The sequence below is a fragment of the Musa acuminata genome, chromosome BXJ2-5 (genome assembly GCF_036884655.1).
Source record: "Musa acuminata AAA Group cultivar baxijiao chromosome BXJ2-5, Cavendish_Baxijiao_AAA, whole genome shotgun sequence".
Classification (NCBI taxonomy): Eukaryota; Viridiplantae; Streptophyta; class Magnoliopsida; order Zingiberales; family Musaceae; genus Musa; species Musa acuminata.
In genome coordinates, this window is record NC_088342.1 from 43,669,201 (window position 1) to 43,685,873 (window position 16,673).

Sequence of the window (16,673 nt, forward strand, 5' to 3'; positions counted from 1 at the left end):
CTTTTGTGCCACCTTTGACGAAGTCAAAGCCATGTGCGTCACTCGGTCATACGGGCTTTAAGATGATCCTGTCCAACTCCGATTTTGTCGGCTCTGATGTGAATTGTAAGCTTCCATTTAGAGTTGGATATGGAGAGGATCCACATTAGCAACCGGAAATAAACCTCTAAAAGTTTGAAATTAATTGGGTAATTGGTATGAAAAAACCCATCTTCTTTGGTTTTTCTTTCCCCTCGGATGATATCTATCCCTTTTCAGCTTTTGATTTGATGCTTTTATTTTTCTCTAATACTTAAAATATCTCTTTTATTTCTCTTAATAAAATAGTTCTCGTCTATACGATTGGTCTATATCGTGTATTGATCTAACTCGATATATCGATCTATATAGTAATATGATCTGATTTATTTTTTAAATTAAATCATTATAATGTTTAATCTGTACCTTTTTTTTCCTCTCCTCTCTCAATGAGAAAAAAGAATTAAGATATGAGAGGATTTGAAATAGTCAAAAAAAGAGCTGACTATTGACGAGGGGAGAAAGAGGGATGCATTTGCATTACAAGTGGAACGTAAAGGAGACGAAAGATCAGGTCAAATCCAAATCAACTTGTGCATGAGCAAGAACCGATCCATAGGGGAACCATATTACAAAGGACGGGAGTTGAATTTAATTTATTGGGAATAAAATTAAGTAAATTACAGAAAATTTGGCATACTAAATCGAAAAATTGAAAAGCGATATCAATTAGTTTTTTTTTCGGAAAATCAGCTAAATTAATTTTTATAATTCTATTTAATTTCTCTCTCTTCTCTTCGTTGTCGTCTTCGTCGTCGTCCATCGTCTTCGGTTTTCCTCGCAGCCACAAACCAAACCACAAAACCCGGCGTTTGTTTGTTTCTTCGCCGCCTTCATCATTCCTCCTCCTCCTCCTCTCTCGCCCCCCTCTCTAGGGTTGCTCTTCCCCTTCCGTTCCCCCCTTTTTCTCTCCTCCGTGGCGTTTCTTCTTTTGATTTATCTGTCGATCGTTCCTGTTTTGGCGCGTTCGGAGCCAGTCTTTACGATCCGCAGGTGGTAGGTTCGGGTTTCGACTTGGATCGTCTGACGGATGATGCAGATTCTTGGCAAGCCGTGATCTCTCGAAGGCCTAATCGGATCGGCTTCTGTTTGTTGTCTTCGTTCGTTGTCTCAAATTCGTCAGAGCAGAGACCGATGGGTCACTTGAGTTCCCTTGGTGGGATTCAGACGGACGCCGCTCCAGTTAGTGGTGGAGGACTCAGGTCCTCCGTTTTTCCTTTTCCTCATTCACAAAAAAAGATAATCTTTTAATTGTCATCTTGTTTTGTTTCCATCAGCTATCTGATAATCTCAGCTTCTGTTTGTGGTTGATCTTTAGATGGTAATGTTCTATGAAATACTTTTCTTGTTATCTAGACCTAACTAATGTATTTTTTCAAAGGAATTTGTGTGGATATGAGCAGTGACTTGTTGCAGATGATATTCTAATGTCATGTTAGCTTCTTCCAGACGATAGTCTAGTGTCATGCTTTGCAGATTTTTGTGACATAATGATGATTTTATATTTCATAAGAAATTAGTTTGGCTATACTGCTTTGAAATTGGTTGAATAAGATGTGCGGTCAGAAAGTTTTCAAGTTTTTATTTAGATGATGTACTTAATTTTCTCTCTCCGTCTCTCTCCCTCTGGAAATTTTGGTATGATGAAATTGAAAGTTGTTGGATCACACAAGACAGATTCTGTGTTTGTTTGTGCTATTGAGCATGTTATTTGTGTCCGGGCATCGTGTTTGTTAACAAGCTATGACACGATAGTTAAAAGTTCAGCTGGTCATGTTGCTAATTAGCTAACGTATGATGAAATTGAAAGATGTTGGATCACACAAGACAGATTCAGTGTTTGTTTGTGCTATTGAACATGTTATTTGTGTCAGGGCATTGTGTTTCTTAACAAGCTATGACACGATAGTTAAAAGTTCAGCTGGTCATGTTGCTAATTAGCTAACGTATTCAATTCTTGTTCTCTTCATTGCAGTCAGAATGGGAAGTTCAGTTATGGGTATGCAAGCTCTCCTGGGAAAAGGGCTTCAATGGAAGACTTTTATGAAACAAGAATTGATGGTGTTGATGGAGAAATTGTTGGCTTGTTTGGAGTTTTTGATGGTAAGGTATTCCTTCCCCTTAGGAAAATAGAAAAAACTTGGGTTTAGAACTGTTCAGGTATATACCTGTAGGTAGGTGATGTGTCCTATATCTTTTGCATTTTATGCAAAAATGGCCATAGTGCACTGACTGTGCTTTTGTCCAGGGATTTCACATGCTTATCACATGTCTAATGCTTGATCTCTTAAATTGGAAAGTTTGATATATGTACAATGCCCTAATCTTTGGCATACATTCAGGTCATGGTGGTGCTCGAGCGGCAGAGTACGTTAAAGCGCACCTCTTCAGCAATTTGATTAGACATCCCAAGTTCATTAGTGATACCAAGTCAGCTATAGGTATTTCCTTGTTCGCTATTTTATGATGTGTTTATCTTTTATCTTGGTTTTTTGTCAGCATATTTAGTTATCTAATCAATTTGATCTGGTCTGTTATCTTGCAGCTGATGCATACAGCCATACAGACTCAGAGTTTCTGAAATCTGAGAATAGTCAGAATCGTGATGCTGGCTCAACTGCTTCCACTGCCATCCTTGTTGGCGATCGTTTGTTGGTTGCAAATGTTGGGGATTCTAGGGCTGTTATATGTAGAGGAGGGAAGGGTAAGCCCAACAAATATGATGCATCTTTATGTTAATTTGTTTCCATAGATATGAAATCAAAGAATGTAGATTTTGTTGGCTTTATATGGACATTTTGTGCATCATATAGTACTTATATGAAAGACTGCCTGTACCAGTAAATATTTATTTATTATTATTTTTTCTAGTGAATTCAGTGGTACAAGTTGGTTATACCATTTGGTATACTGGCATCATATGGGTTCAGCCAGCTGTAGACTTGAAATTCAAAAACCTTTTTTCGGCCACTGTATAAGTTGCTGAACAATTATTAGTCACTTGCTGTTTATAGATGTGTTTTATGCATATCAACAATAGGAAAGACAGTTGTTGTACCTTAATGTTGATATGTTTTATGCATATCAACAATTGAAATATGAGATAACTGTAAGAATTCTCTTACGGGGATATAAGTGTAGTTTCGGACAAAATCGAGTGGTTTCACTCCATTTGTGTACCGGTTGGCTGTTGAGCCGGTAAATACCAGTTCATATCGACTGGCATGCATGAATATGAATCCATGATTGTACAATAATGAAATTCATAACAATGTCTTGTATTTTAGGTAAGATATGCATTTCACTGAATGGCTCAACCATTGTTTTCCAATCAATTATAGTCAAAAAAGTCTTATTTGTGTTTCAATAGTTTTTAATTCTTTTCATGACATAATAATATATCACTCCCAGGAACCAGCATTCTCTTTTTTTTTTGTTTATGTAGAAATCAGCTCTTAAAAGTTAAAAAGATATCGCATTCATGTGTCAAAACCAACACGATCAGTAAGAAAGGTTTCCTTATCTGTAATCGAGTCTTCAGGTTGTATTTCAAGTTATTTTTGTTGTACTGTTGTTGCTGACTATGACTCCATAGGCAAATTAAAACTTCGGAGAGGATTAAAATTCACGACTGTGTTAAAGGGTTATCATAAATATTTACCTAATCTGTTACATATTTCTTCTTTTCTTATTATAATAAAAGAAGTTGGAGTTTCCTTTTTTAATCATAAAGAAAATGCTAGTTGAAAGTAAATGAGGCATGGAAATGGTCATGGGATATGGACAAGCAGACCTGGTAAATTTTGAGAACCCACTAGTATGGATAACTGTTAAGCACATTGGTATGTTAGATTTTATTTTCTGTTCTGAAAAGCCATGCTTTACCTCTCATTTCTCTTCCCAGAGTTGTATTTACAGTACAAATGCCTTGTAGTGTCGCCAGCCTACTTTGGTTTATAGCCAGCTTGCAGATGGATTTTAAGTTAGTGTACAAGTAAATTTACTGTAGATGTTTTGGAGCTCTGATCATCTGAAATGTGTGGTCTGTATTTCACTGCATGAGGAAGCCAAGAAATTTTGCATATCTAGAACAAGGGACAGGTTATGTTGGGTCAGGTTGATACAGGGTTGTAAAAGAACAGACTGACTTTTCCAGACAAACCTACCGGTCAAGATTTATTGACCTGGGGCCAACTTGTTTAATTAGCAGGTTAGAGTTAAAATGTGCCAAATCAGCAGGTTTAGTTTATTAGAGTTATTATCATGGAAATACATGTGATCTGATACCCACTGATCAGACAATCAGATATTGGGTCTAAGATCTTTTGAGACCTGACCTGCCATCAAGAAATTAATTTTTTGACCTAAACTTGAGTCATGAACCAATGGGTCTTCTTCATTGGGTCTGGTTGACATGTAGCTTTCCAAGTGCTTGAAGGTTATGAAATTTATACCCATAGGCTAGTTTTTTCCATTTATGCTTTTAAGAAGCAAATTTTAATCATTATGTTGTTAGTTTTATCAGTTATATTTGGTATCTTAGCCACATAGCTTGTTTTGTTTCCTTAGATTTTTATACATGGATTTTTGTAGCATTTGCTGTCTCAAGGGATCACAAGCCTGATCAAACAGATGAGAGACAACGGATTGAAGATGCTGGAGGCTTTGTTATGTGGGCTGGTACTTACTGTCGTCTAGAATTCATTCTTCCTTCTCTGTCACTTAAATCCTAACAAATCCATAAGCGCAGGGACATGGCGGGTTGGTGGTGTTCTTGCTGTATCACGTGCATTTGGTGATAGGCTCTTGAAGCAGTTTGTTGTTGCAGACCCAGAAATACAGGTATTGATGCTTAATTTCTAGTAAATTATCATGTCGTTCTATAATCTGTATATTGTTATTATACATTGATCAAAAAGGATAGAAGCCTTCTCCTATTCTCTTTAAATCTTGTAACGGTAACTACAGGAAGAGGTCATTGATAATTCTCTGGAGTTTCTTATCCTTGCAAGTGATGGATTGTGGGATGTTGTCACAAATGAGGTAGTTTTACACTTTTGATTGATATGACAGACTCCCGAGTAGTCAACTAAATCTCTCTTCTCTTGGAACATCGTTAGGAGGCTGTAGCCATGATACAATCCGTAGAGGACCCAGAACAAGCAGCAAAGAGACTGTTACAGGAAGCTTATCAAAGAGGTAGTGCAGACAATATCACTTGTGTTGTGGTACGTTTCATTGCCGGCCAGGAAAACACCACAACAGTGCAGCAGTAGTGCTCACTGCTGCTTAGTTCTCAGCGACGGAAACATTTCTGAGAAGTCAGATCAAACTGGAAGAGGAATAGATCGAAAAGCTACAGAGCTGCCAAAAAGAAAAACGATGGTAAATCTTTTGTTTGCCTGCAAAAGAAGGTTCAGTTGTGTTTCTGACCTACTGAATTGTGTTGTAGCAGAATTGTAGTTTGGAGTGTATTCAGGAGGACCTTTCTACATGTAATATACTGCCTAATGTTTGAGTGCATCTACGTGAATCTCTGCAACCAATGTTAAAAATGGCATGTTGGGAAATTGTTGGAAGGTAATTAAACTGATCTTTCCTCTTAATTCTGCATTCTTTGGTATGTGAATTAGAAGAGGATGACTGTTATGGGAGACTAGTGAAAGTATGTTCGGATTCTACTACTTCATTCGGAAAAATTAATCTTTCGCTCTATGTGATGAAGAAATTAATCAGAAATTTCAAAGACAAAATTGCCAAGCCTGTTTAGTTCGCATCAACAATCAGGTTTGCTGTACTGATGTATACCGTTTGATATGGATAATACGTATCGGGATAGGATATTAGTATGTAGATCGTTTTCTATTGGGTGGTACCGGTCACTTGGTCCTATATCGAGAGATACGTGGTTTATACCGGGTGGTAACAATCTAAATTCGATCGATATGCTCGAATTTCGATCGTTACCGACTTGTATCGGACAGTAACATTCTCCAATTCTACAACAAAGATTCAAAGTCGATGTTAGCATGAATCGAAGCGAAGAGGATCCTTTATTTCATGAGGCAAGAGATCCTCAACATCATTCATGTTTTATCACCGAGACAATAGAAAAAGAGGAAGCACATCTCCATCATGAGAAAGAACCCCATTGGTCAAAACATGATGGAAGGAGCCGAACGATACCAAGTTAGACTACTCTAAGAACTAGAGACACATAATCGTCATAATAGTCTGCCCAGTGTACAAAGGCAAAAGGGAAGATAGCATCACTTGCAGTGTTGGAAATAATTGAGTCAAGTGATGGGACATCTTCATAATCACATTCAACAACTCGCTCGATCCAGACATATAGGAGTGCTGCTCGACCAAGCCAACACCCGAGCCACGCCTCGCGACTAGTCCAATGTTCGAGTCACGTCTTAGCCAATCCAATGCCCCACGCCTCGCGGCCAGTCAAATGCCCAAATCACGCCTCGTGGTCAGTCCAATGTTCGAGTCACGCTTGGCTAGTCCAATGCCCGAGCCTTGCCTCATGTCCAGTCCAATGCCTGAACCATGCCTCACGACTAGTTCAATGCCCGAGTCACGTCTCGGCCAGTCTAGCACTCGAGTAGTGTTGCTCGGCCAGCCCAGTCCTTGAGTTATGTTGCTCGACCAGTCCATCTCTCGAATAGAAACTCCTAATCAACCGACGATTGAACCACTAGTCCCAACACGATACCCAACCTAGCCAACGAAAGTCACCAAGCCACGCCCCGAGCCCCACCATAAGGAACCCGAGGCACGGCTCTTTTGGGGGGGGAGAGAATGATAGAGTATATTTTGGTATCACCCACGTGGACCCAAAGCAAGCAAACACGACGATGTAGACGAGGAACTTCAAGTACGATGTGGCACGCAACACACACGTGGCGGGCAACCGCTTGCCGCCCCCTCCATATGAATGATATCATCACGGTACAACCGTCCCGAAAAGCTCAAGGCGATGCCGATCCGTGTAAGCCGATCAACGCTTATGCAAAAGCTTAAGCTGATCGCCCGAGGAGCTGACCGCAGTTAATTGACCTCGTACGACTAATTCATCCTCGCAAGTATAAAAACTAACCCTCCTTAACCATGAGGGGGGGAGGATTTTTCGTATATTCAACTCACTCTTATTCCACTCAACGCTAACTTAAGCTTCAAAGGAGTCGAGTCGAAAAATCCCCCTCTCGACCTCGATCTATGTGCATGGGCTAACGACGAAGAAGCAAGCAACAAGACTCATAGCTCAACTCGATCCGACATGTATTTCCGCTTCCTAAGTCTCCGTGTGGGCAACCTTGCACATCCGGGATCGGACCGAGCTATGCTGACTCGTCGGTCACGGCGTAAAGGTTCACCAACAACATTTTAAATCCGATGGTTTTGTCTATTTATAGATTTTATAGATAAGAACAAAAAATCTATAATAAATAATTAAAAGAGTTGTGAGGCATGGCTATAATTATTTTATAGCCATCTTTCTTTTCTATAAAATATCCACTCAACATGGGCTTTACATTATCTGATACCACGGCGAAGAAGCCAGCAACGGTCAACGATTCAGACCAAAAACCACTTTGGCACACGACCGCTCTACAATGGTTGACCATTTAACAAAAGATGGCTGACCTTTGGGTTCCCCTAACTGTGACGATTGCACGTGAAAATAACGTGGGATGCGCATGGGCCCCACGGTCTCCTCCAATTGGAGTGTGGTTTACGTATCGACGGTACCTTTCGCTGTTCGGAAGACAGAAACCTCTCTCTACCCATCTGTACCGTACTCGCTAAGATGGTCTCACGTGGGTCCCTTTGTTACCTTCGACCACGAGGTGGATGTGAGAGCGGGTAGCGAACCAAAAGGGTGGAAAAGTAATTCTCTTCTAAAGAACGGAACGGGTCAACGACACCATGGCATGAGTTGGTCCCTTTCCACTATGCCTCGCGGGAATAACCCTAATGATTCAGAGCACGAATCGGCTCTCGAGGCTTGAAGCAACCGGGAGAATCCTCGTCTCTTCTTCTCCTCATCCTTTTGCCCCTATCCGATCGAAGGATCTTTGGTACATTGCGGTAGGTGTTTGTTCTGGATCCTAAGGAAACCATGATCGATTCTTTTGGGATTCGTTTGATGTTATTGTTTGCTTTTCGTTGGTGCTATTTTAGTTTTTGGGGAAAAGGAAAATCGTGAAATCTACAAGAAAAAAATGTCTCTTTTCACGGTAATTTTGGTCTCGATTTTCGTTTTTCGATGCTAATATAGTTCATAAGAAATAATCCATGGAGAATATTTGCTGCCGACTTGCAAGTTCTGTTCTTCAGCCAAAATTAGCCAAATGAGGGTGAATTTGGTCTCAAATTTTGCCTTCTTGGATTTGGGGTGTGTAAATTTGGCGGAACTGATTTGGTTATTGTACTGGGAAATCGCAAGAATAAGATATTGATAGCGTCGGATCAGTATCAGCTTTCGGATGTATGTCACGGAAGCTCAATTGCTTTGGTTATGGAGGACCCCCAATCTGTCATCTTTGACTTACAGAAGCATGAGAGAACTTGGTAAACATGAATTCGGAATTAATGTCCTTGTCAATATGATGTTTAGTTTGTTCATATGAAAATGGCATTGAATGTGTGTTTTGTTTTCTTTTTTCATGCATATTAGAGGTATGTGCGTTGGAACCTTTTTATCTAGTATTTTCTGATCTTCATATAGACAAGTTGAAGGGTAAAACATAATCATTCTAATTATATTCATCCATTAAATTTGGCTGAAAAATATAAGTGATTTATTTTGAGATAACCATAAACAGCCTGGATGGCATGTTGAATTTTCATTCTGTGTTGTCGATGCCAATGTCCTGACTTTTCTAAAGCAATATATTATGGAAGTCACCAGTTACTTGGTTGATGTCATTATTGTAGTTTTCTCTTAATGAAATTGACTGTCTTATGCAAAGAATAATTACGAACATGAAATGATCTGGTTAAAAATTTTAAAAGAAACACAAATTTGGAGGAAGTATGCAAATGAGATGTGGTTTGATGATTGCTTACCACACTTTTCTTCTCTCATAGCGCAGACAAGTTTTCTCTTATCTGACATTTGGTGTCAAAAAAAAAAAACCTAGATTGACATTGAAAATGTGTAACAAAGGTCCATTGGTATTTGTTGCTCAGAATCTCTGTCTTCTTCAACAAGGTGCTCATACAATAAGAATATATACTCACAACAATGTTCAGTCTTTTTTGACGTATTATCTCATCTTCCATAAATTGTATTCATTCTGCAGCTGTGCCATTGGAGTATGACAGCAATTTGATGTGAAAATAAAAGACATGGAAAAAAAGCAATTCTGTTTGGATTTTTGTCCTATCATACCTATAGGAAGAAACACAAATTAAACTCTATCATACTCCTTCCATTTAGTTTTCCATGCCATGCATGCTGATGAAATGTTCATTTGAAGTCATCTAAATAGCTACCATGACAACAAGAACCATTAGAAGGCGGCTTCATCATGGAGATGTTGATGGAAGGAAAAGTGAGTTTGTGGAACCATCAAGATTTGATGTCCAAAATGAACCACTACTTGGAAATGACAACCATTCAGACAATTATAAGGTAAATACTATATTTTTCTAATTACTTGGAAATAACAACCATGTAGTTCATTAAAAGGTAAGTGCTATTTTTCTAATATTAGGAAGTGAAAGTTTGACTACAAGTTCTTATTATTCTTTTTTATGCGTAACCAGTTGTTTATTCTTCAAAGGGATATGATGATAGACACAGACAAGATTGGGATGACAAAACAAAGGAAGTAGACCTTCACTGGACCTGCCTTCTGTCCAATTTGACTGTTCAGTGGTCTCAATGGTTAGGTATCATCTATGTTATGCACCATGCTCCATCAATGTCAAATCACTACTCAAATTAAATGTTTTGTGCTATTCTTTTGGCATGATGGATGATTTACGGCTATGTTAATATCAAAGTTACTGGCTTCATATGATTGAGGCATGTACTTTTCATGCATGTTCAATTTGTTGCCCTTCTGACTTGCAATCATAGCAAGAAGATTTGAGCATTTTATGCTACTGCATTTCAGTTACAAAAAATAAAAAGCAAAGTAGAAGTATTACCAAGAGGATTTTTGAGATATATAATCATTCCTCTTCCTACTAGGCATAGTGGTTTGCATTCCTCTTCCTACAAGAGGTTCTTTACTGGAGTTTGCAAGGTGTATCCTATAGGTATACAACAAAAAAATTCTACATAACTGGGGATTCCTTTTTAATTTCTTTTCCACAAGAAAAAGGCAAGAAACTTTGATTGCGCTTCTTAAAATTTTCCTAATTTTTAAGTTATAGCATAATACATGGAAATCTAGGAAAGCAGATGGAACTTTGCCATCGTCTGACGGCACTTCAGTAACAAGCAAATACTGTATGCCCGATTTCATTTCCTTTCTCTTCATGATCCTCTTTGTCCATGTGGTTCAAATGATCTCATTTTATTGCTATGGGCCATTGCTTTTTTGGATAAAGAGTCTTTAGATTGTCCTAATAGAAGGTTTCTTCGTCTTTGTTCACTTAAACATCCAATGATCAAACCTCAAGGTGACATCTTCTCTCTAAACACGACGTCTCTAATTATTTTATGGAAATTTCTAAATTAGAATGCATATTATCAGCAAAGCATATGCAAATTTGTGATTAAAATGTACAACCTGCAATATGCATGTCTAGGAGGACAGGGATTACATCTTGCTGTGTGTTGTGTGACAAAGCATGAACAAACTCTAGGCATCATCTATAAGCTGCCATGTCAAATGTTCAGTTTTGGGTAATTGCTCATATAAAACTTTTTCTCAAATAAGAATTTGACGCATCTTCATAAAGTTAATGGAATAGATTGTCCATTTGGAATACTCAATAATTGGGGCTTGAGGAAGTTGTGTTTGTCATTGTAGAAACTTGAAAGCTGTAGCCATTTTTGTTTTTGGCTCTCTTGATTATGACAAAACAAATTTCTGCATTTTCTGCCACTAATAATTATTTTATTTTCAGCAAGTATTGCCCGTGGCTCTGGATCTGTTTTAGGAAGGTTATTATCACTTTCTTCTATTACAAGTGTACAATTTGTCCCAATTTGTCTTACTCCATTGCAGGTAAACTGAAGAGCTTTCTGTTTCTGTAATTTCACTGAATCATGATCGTGATTAATGTCAACAGAAATCATTATCGATCTTTTATGGAAAAATCATTTTTTTAAGATTTCTGATTTTTCTTATAGCAGTTTGGACCTTGGAATCTGAATCTATCGAAGTATTAATTTCTTTTGAATAGCATGTAGAGTATATTGCAGATGAACTCTTAGTTATAGTATTAACACTATTGTTTAAACTTGTGAACATTCCATCTTTGAATCCACAACAACAACATTTATAGACAGAAGTGAAACAATCTCTTACTCTGTTAATGTCTTTCATATGACCTTTTCATCCTTGCACATGTTAATGCATTTCTTCTGTTTGAAGGGAAATGATCGAACAATTAATCAATAGGACATATTCACTACACATTGTATACTCAAGAATCATTGATGAACTTTTCTGCAAATGCTTTTTCTCCCATATATTTTTAATGTATCCAACCTTGCAGGAAGAAAGATTGAGAAACCTGAGGCGGAGACTGAAGGTTCGGTTTGATGGTTCTCATTTGGATCATCTAGTATGTATTGCTTCTGGATTTGCTAATGGTTGACATTTTACCTTCTTTACCTTTTCTATTTCTTGTCATAACTCTATTGATTGAGCAAGCCTGATTTGGAAACTTTTGGAAGTCTCAGATGAATCTGTGTTGCAGGATGCTCTGAAACAGCTTTGGCAGTCATCCTACCCTAATCGAGAAGTTCCCCCATTTAAATCTGACTCATGGAAGGAAATGGGTTGGCAAGGTTGTGATCCATCAACCGATTTCAGGTAAATGTCAAACCAGGTATCTTTCGGGCTTCAATTACCTTGAGATTATAAAAGTTGAAGTGATCTATAGTAAAAGTAATGCTCAATTCTGCTCTCAGGGGTGGTGGCTTTATATCATTGGAAAACCTCATCTATTTTGCCAAAAACTACCCGGTCGCCACCTTTTCTTTGGCACTGTCATTCGCCTCTAGGATTCATTTTCTTCCCTCCATTTGTCATATAACCATAATGATCAGGCATTGATATGCTGAACCTTCTATTATATGATGCAGAATTCTTTCCAAATGCTGTTGCACAAATCAGAAGGTAGAAGAGCTGAGTGGGAGTATCCTTTTGCCGTAGCTGGCGTTAATGTATCATTCATGTTAATTCAGATGCTAGACTTGCAGTCAGGTATGTCATCGACTGCCATTTGGGAGACTTATGCTTGCTATTGGTGTTAAAGCAGCCTGTTCTTATTTCATCTCAGATTTTCCATCTTCAAAAGCAGGAGTTCGTTTCCTGGGACTGCTTGGAAACGATGAGAAAGCATTTGATAACCTCTATTGTATAGCTTTCTGTATGTTGGATGCTCAGTGGCTTGCAAGACATGCTTCTTATATGGAGTTCAATGTAAGTACCTGCTCACCCTGCATGTGTGTGTGAGTTTATTGATTTTTACCTCTGATTTCCATGTCTTGCTTCGCTCCAGGAGGTTCTGAAGTTCACAAGAATTCAGTTGGAGCGCGAACTTGCACTGGAAGACGTTACCAGCATAAAAGACTTGCCTGCATACAACATGATTATATAGTCTTTCTTTCAGATCCAAATTTGAGCTATCAATGCAGGATTTCGAAGAATCATTATGGAGACCATCACAATGCATAAAACAAACACAATTGTAAAAAAAGGATAGTGGTGCTGATTACAAAAATAAGTTCTTTTCATCTTTTTTTTTAATTATTTTTTGTATTTGAAAGGTCATCTGTTTTCTGCTAAATATGAGCAGTATGTATTCAACAAAATTGCTTTAATGAAGTGACAGGTTGATGATCGGTGCTCATTGTATGATTGATATTAGTCTGTTGTGTGAAACATTTTGACTTGATTATGTTAATTAAGAGTGCAATAACTGTTTATCTTGAAGATGGAATAGACACAAAAAATATGGCAAAGCAATTGTCTCAAGGGTTGGAATGGCATTAATGGCAGTGAACAAATAGCTACAGGAATGCTAATGTTATAATGACAAAGAGACACTCAGAAAATGATTGAAGAGAACCCTAATGTGATTAATATTCCTAAGGTGGTACCAAAAATTCATCAACCTGAATCATGCATTTGAAACCAGTTATAATTGAGTCTTGCTGTTGTTTCTCAAAGGTCTTCGTGTACAAGCTAAAACCTGCAGTCAAAATGGATTATGAGCATATCATTAAAGCACAAAAACTCTTGGCTTGACTAAAGGCAAAACAATTAAGCATTATGTTCTATAAGTAAAAGTTCTACTTAGAAAAGGTTACCCTAATAAGCAAGTTAAGATCTTTGGAATTCATGACATTTCCACATCATGCTGAAGTGACATGATGAATATATGAATAATTGATTGACTACTGAATAGCTTTAAATTAGTTCAGTCATGGAGAATTATTTCAAACATCATTCAGTCTCGGGAAAACTCATGAAGATTGGTTTCCATACGATTTTTAATGCTGCTGAGAGAGAGAGAGACAGAGAGACTTACAGTCCTTTAAGCCAGATACAGTGAGGTAGCATCAGCACAAAGAGGGGATGGAGAAAACCATGACATTTGTTGTGTTGCCTCGGCAAAATTGCAGTCATGTCTCGATTTACTAGGTCAATTGTCAAGCATGAAGAGGACAATGCTGCTAAATCAACCATGGCAACTTGAAGACTTAACATGCTGCCACCAGCTCTGTTCATATATTTTTTCGTCGTGGAGATAGCCACGAAGATAATAAATGTAGAAGTTAATACTCCAAAACAAACCAATCATTCTCCTCGCCTTATAGCATTTGTATCTGAATGTGTTAGCAAGGGATGATTAGATCTCTCATGTTTCCTTCAATCCTTTTCCATGATTCTGTACCTCAGAAACTCTGACGTTATGGTACTATGGCTTCTTTACAACTTAGATGATTAAATCTGAGTCATAAAAGTAATCATATTGTTTGTATGTATGGGAAGGAGTTTTCCATATTGCATCATCATTTACTTATGTCATGGTCAAATGCTTCATAGTCATCTTTCCTTACCCTATCTGATCATGTCTTGCATTTCAAATGTGAGAACTTGGAATTTCCAGCCAATCATATCATCCACCATTTACCAAAACTCTCCGCAGGAGCATGCCCCATCTTTGAAATGGTGAAACCTCATATTATCCCTCACCACAATCTCCCTGTTCACAGCCCTTGATGCAAGGCGCATCACCAGATGACAGTCCTCACAAATCCTCAGGTTCTTCACAATCCTAATTGTGTCCCCAGCACCAGTCGTCAACAGGCCAAATGCCAAAGCCAGCTTCTCACTGTGACCCTTTAGTAACTTTTCCTTCTCATTATCATTAATATCATAAAGAACTGAGCTCAATACTGGATCATAACCTTCTAGTTTCAACTTCCCCAACAGATCCTCTAAAGTATCCTTTATCTCATGTGTTCTTGGGTGCAAACCATCCCCTGCAAAAAACTCATGGACTGACCCATCCTTATCTTCTGTCCAGCTTGCAGATGGGTTCTTCTTCAACCCCCTTGCTCTCATCAACTTCCTAACCTTTGACACCTCATCCCACATCCCTGCAGATGCATATGTATTTGAAAGCAACATGTAGTTGCCAATTCTATCAGGTTCAAGCTCAAACAAATGATTCGCAGCAATTCTAGCTATCTCAGGTTTAACATGAATCCGACAAGCTCCCAGTAATGCACCCCACACACCACCATGTGGCTCCATTGGCATTGACCTCACAAGCTCGAGAGCTTCTTCAACAAGTCCAGCGCGTCCCAACAAATCAACCATGCATGTATAGTGATCAGGAGAAGGAACAATCCCATACTCATCCTTCATTAAATGGAAGTAGTATCGGCCTACCTCCACCATCCCAGCATGGCTACAAGCTGTGAGCACCCCAATGAACGTGACATGGTTTGGCTTCACATCTGTCTTCCCCACCATCTCCTTAAACAAAGCAATTGCCTCATGAGCTCTGCCATGTGCTGCAAGTCCGACGATCATTGCACTGTATGTGTACACATTCCGGTTCATCATTTCATCGAACATCTGGCGCGCCTCATCGATGAGCCCACACTTTGCGAACATATCTACCATAGCCGAACCCACGACCACAGTCTGCCGGAACCCAGTGCCGTCCACAATATCACGAATCCAGACGGCATGCTTTGCAGCACCCAACTGTGCAATAGCAGAAACTGCGCCAACCAACGCAACCTCGTCGATCACAACACCCGCTTCACGCATTCTCTCGAACGTTGTCAGTGCCTTTTTAGGCATGGCATTCTGAGCGTATCCGGTGACCATCGCCGTCCATGCCACCATATCTTTTGCAGGGGATCTTTCAAATAACCCTTCTGCAGAAGAGAGGTCGCCAGTTTTTGTGTAAGCCACAGTCAACGAAGTCCAAGAAATGGCATCCCGAATGGACATTCCGTCAAACACCCTATGAGCCGAGGCCAAGTCACAGCATTCGACATACATAGAGATGAGCGTGTTCTGGACGAAGAGGTCGGCGTCAAAGCCGCCCGTGGAAATGGACTGGGCGTGTATCTGGAGGCCATTGGCGAGGCATAGGTCGGCAGCGGCAGACTTGAGGAGGGCGGTGAAGGTGAAGGAGAGCGGAGGCGAGGGAGGCCATTGGCGGCGCATGAGGGAGTAGAGCCGTAGGGGGTGGTAATCGGGGAGGCGAGGTCGGAGAATTACGGCGGAGTGGATAAGGGCTGTCCAGAGGAAGGGATTGGGGCGGGGAACAAGGGAGAAGAGGCGGAGGGGGTAGGGATGGAGGGGAACGCGGTAGTGGGAGAGCCGGCGGAGGAGCTTGGCGACGAGGAAACAGCGGTGGTGGAGGCCGAAATGGAGTATGACAGCGTGGACGGCCCGGAGGTGGCGGGGGCCGGCGGCGGCGTCGATGGCGGCGACGAGGAGGGCGTCGAGTGCGGGAAGGGTGAGGAGGGGTGAGGGGGCGGGAAGCGGGAATGTTGGGGCCCGCATAAGCCCGACGGGGTCGTGTACGAGGCGTGTGATGATTGGCTGAGCTCGCGCCATGTTGGGCACGTCGATATCTCATAACCTTTGTTCCGCGGGTATTTATATTGGTGAGGACGGGTTCCGAAACTTTCACACTTAAGCCCTCCAAATAAATATATATTTTCTTTATGTTCCTCATCAGTTTAAAATTTACATCTACACTATTATAGATGTAAGTTTTACATTTACGTCCCTATACCCTATTTTCCCATTTTAATACATTATTTTTTGAAATAAATTTTGTTAATTTAAATGGAACTTTTATTTAATATAATTCCAGAAAAATGTTGGAGAACTGAGATAGTGCTTATTTTCCCATTG

The 16,673-nt window shown here is 39.6% G+C and overlaps 3 protein-coding genes across 5 annotated transcripts; 2 read left to right on the forward strand and 1 right to left on the reverse strand.

Annotated features, from left to right (window-relative positions):
* Positions 1-839: 839 nt before the first annotated feature.
* LOC135612894 (probable protein phosphatase 2C 59) lies at positions 840-5,601 on the forward strand. The gene is made up of 8 exons (XM_065109683.1): positions 840-1,280; positions 2,054-2,181; positions 2,421-2,519; positions 2,624-2,782; positions 4,672-4,758; positions 4,829-4,920; positions 5,047-5,121; positions 5,199-5,601. Exons 1-8 carry the CDS (start codon positions 1,213-1,215, stop codon positions 5,352-5,354), a joined length of 864 nt encoding a protein of 287 aa, XP_064965755.1. The 5' UTR covers positions 840-1,212; the 3' UTR covers positions 5,355-5,601.
* Positions 5,602-8,020: 2,419 nt separating this feature from the next.
* On the forward strand, positions 8,021-13,123 carry LOC135612893 (uncharacterized). 3 transcript variants are annotated; one of them, XM_065109680.1, is made up of 10 exons: positions 8,021-8,178; positions 9,573-9,727; positions 9,879-9,987; positions 11,176-11,276; positions 11,770-11,838; positions 11,974-12,089; positions 12,188-12,242; positions 12,362-12,482; positions 12,559-12,701; positions 12,781-13,123. In XM_065109680.1, exons 2-10 carry the CDS (start codon positions 9,590-9,592, stop codon positions 12,877-12,879), a joined length of 951 nt encoding a protein of 316 aa, XP_064965752.1. In that variant the 5' UTR covers positions 8,021-8,178; positions 9,573-9,589; the 3' UTR covers positions 12,880-13,123. The 3 variants fall into 3 exon arrangements, with proteins under 3 accessions (XP_064965752.1, XP_064965754.1, XP_064965753.1); XM_065109682.1 differs by having other exon boundaries at positions 12,580-12,701; XM_065109681.1 differs by having other exon boundaries at positions 8,037-8,178; positions 9,396-9,727.
* On the reverse strand, positions 12,696-16,370 carry LOC135611598 (pentatricopeptide repeat-containing protein At5g44230-like). Its single transcript, XM_065107235.1, has 3 exons — positions 13,813-16,370; positions 13,397-13,473; positions 12,696-12,856 (listed from the first exon to the last, which is right to left on the reverse strand). The coding sequence occupies exon 1, from the start codon at positions 16,368-16,370 to the stop codon at positions 14,415-14,417; it is 1,956 nt and encodes a 651-aa protein (XP_064963307.1). The 3' UTR covers positions 12,696-12,856; positions 13,397-13,473; positions 13,813-14,414.
* Between the last annotated feature and the right edge of the window lie 303 nt (positions 16,371-16,673).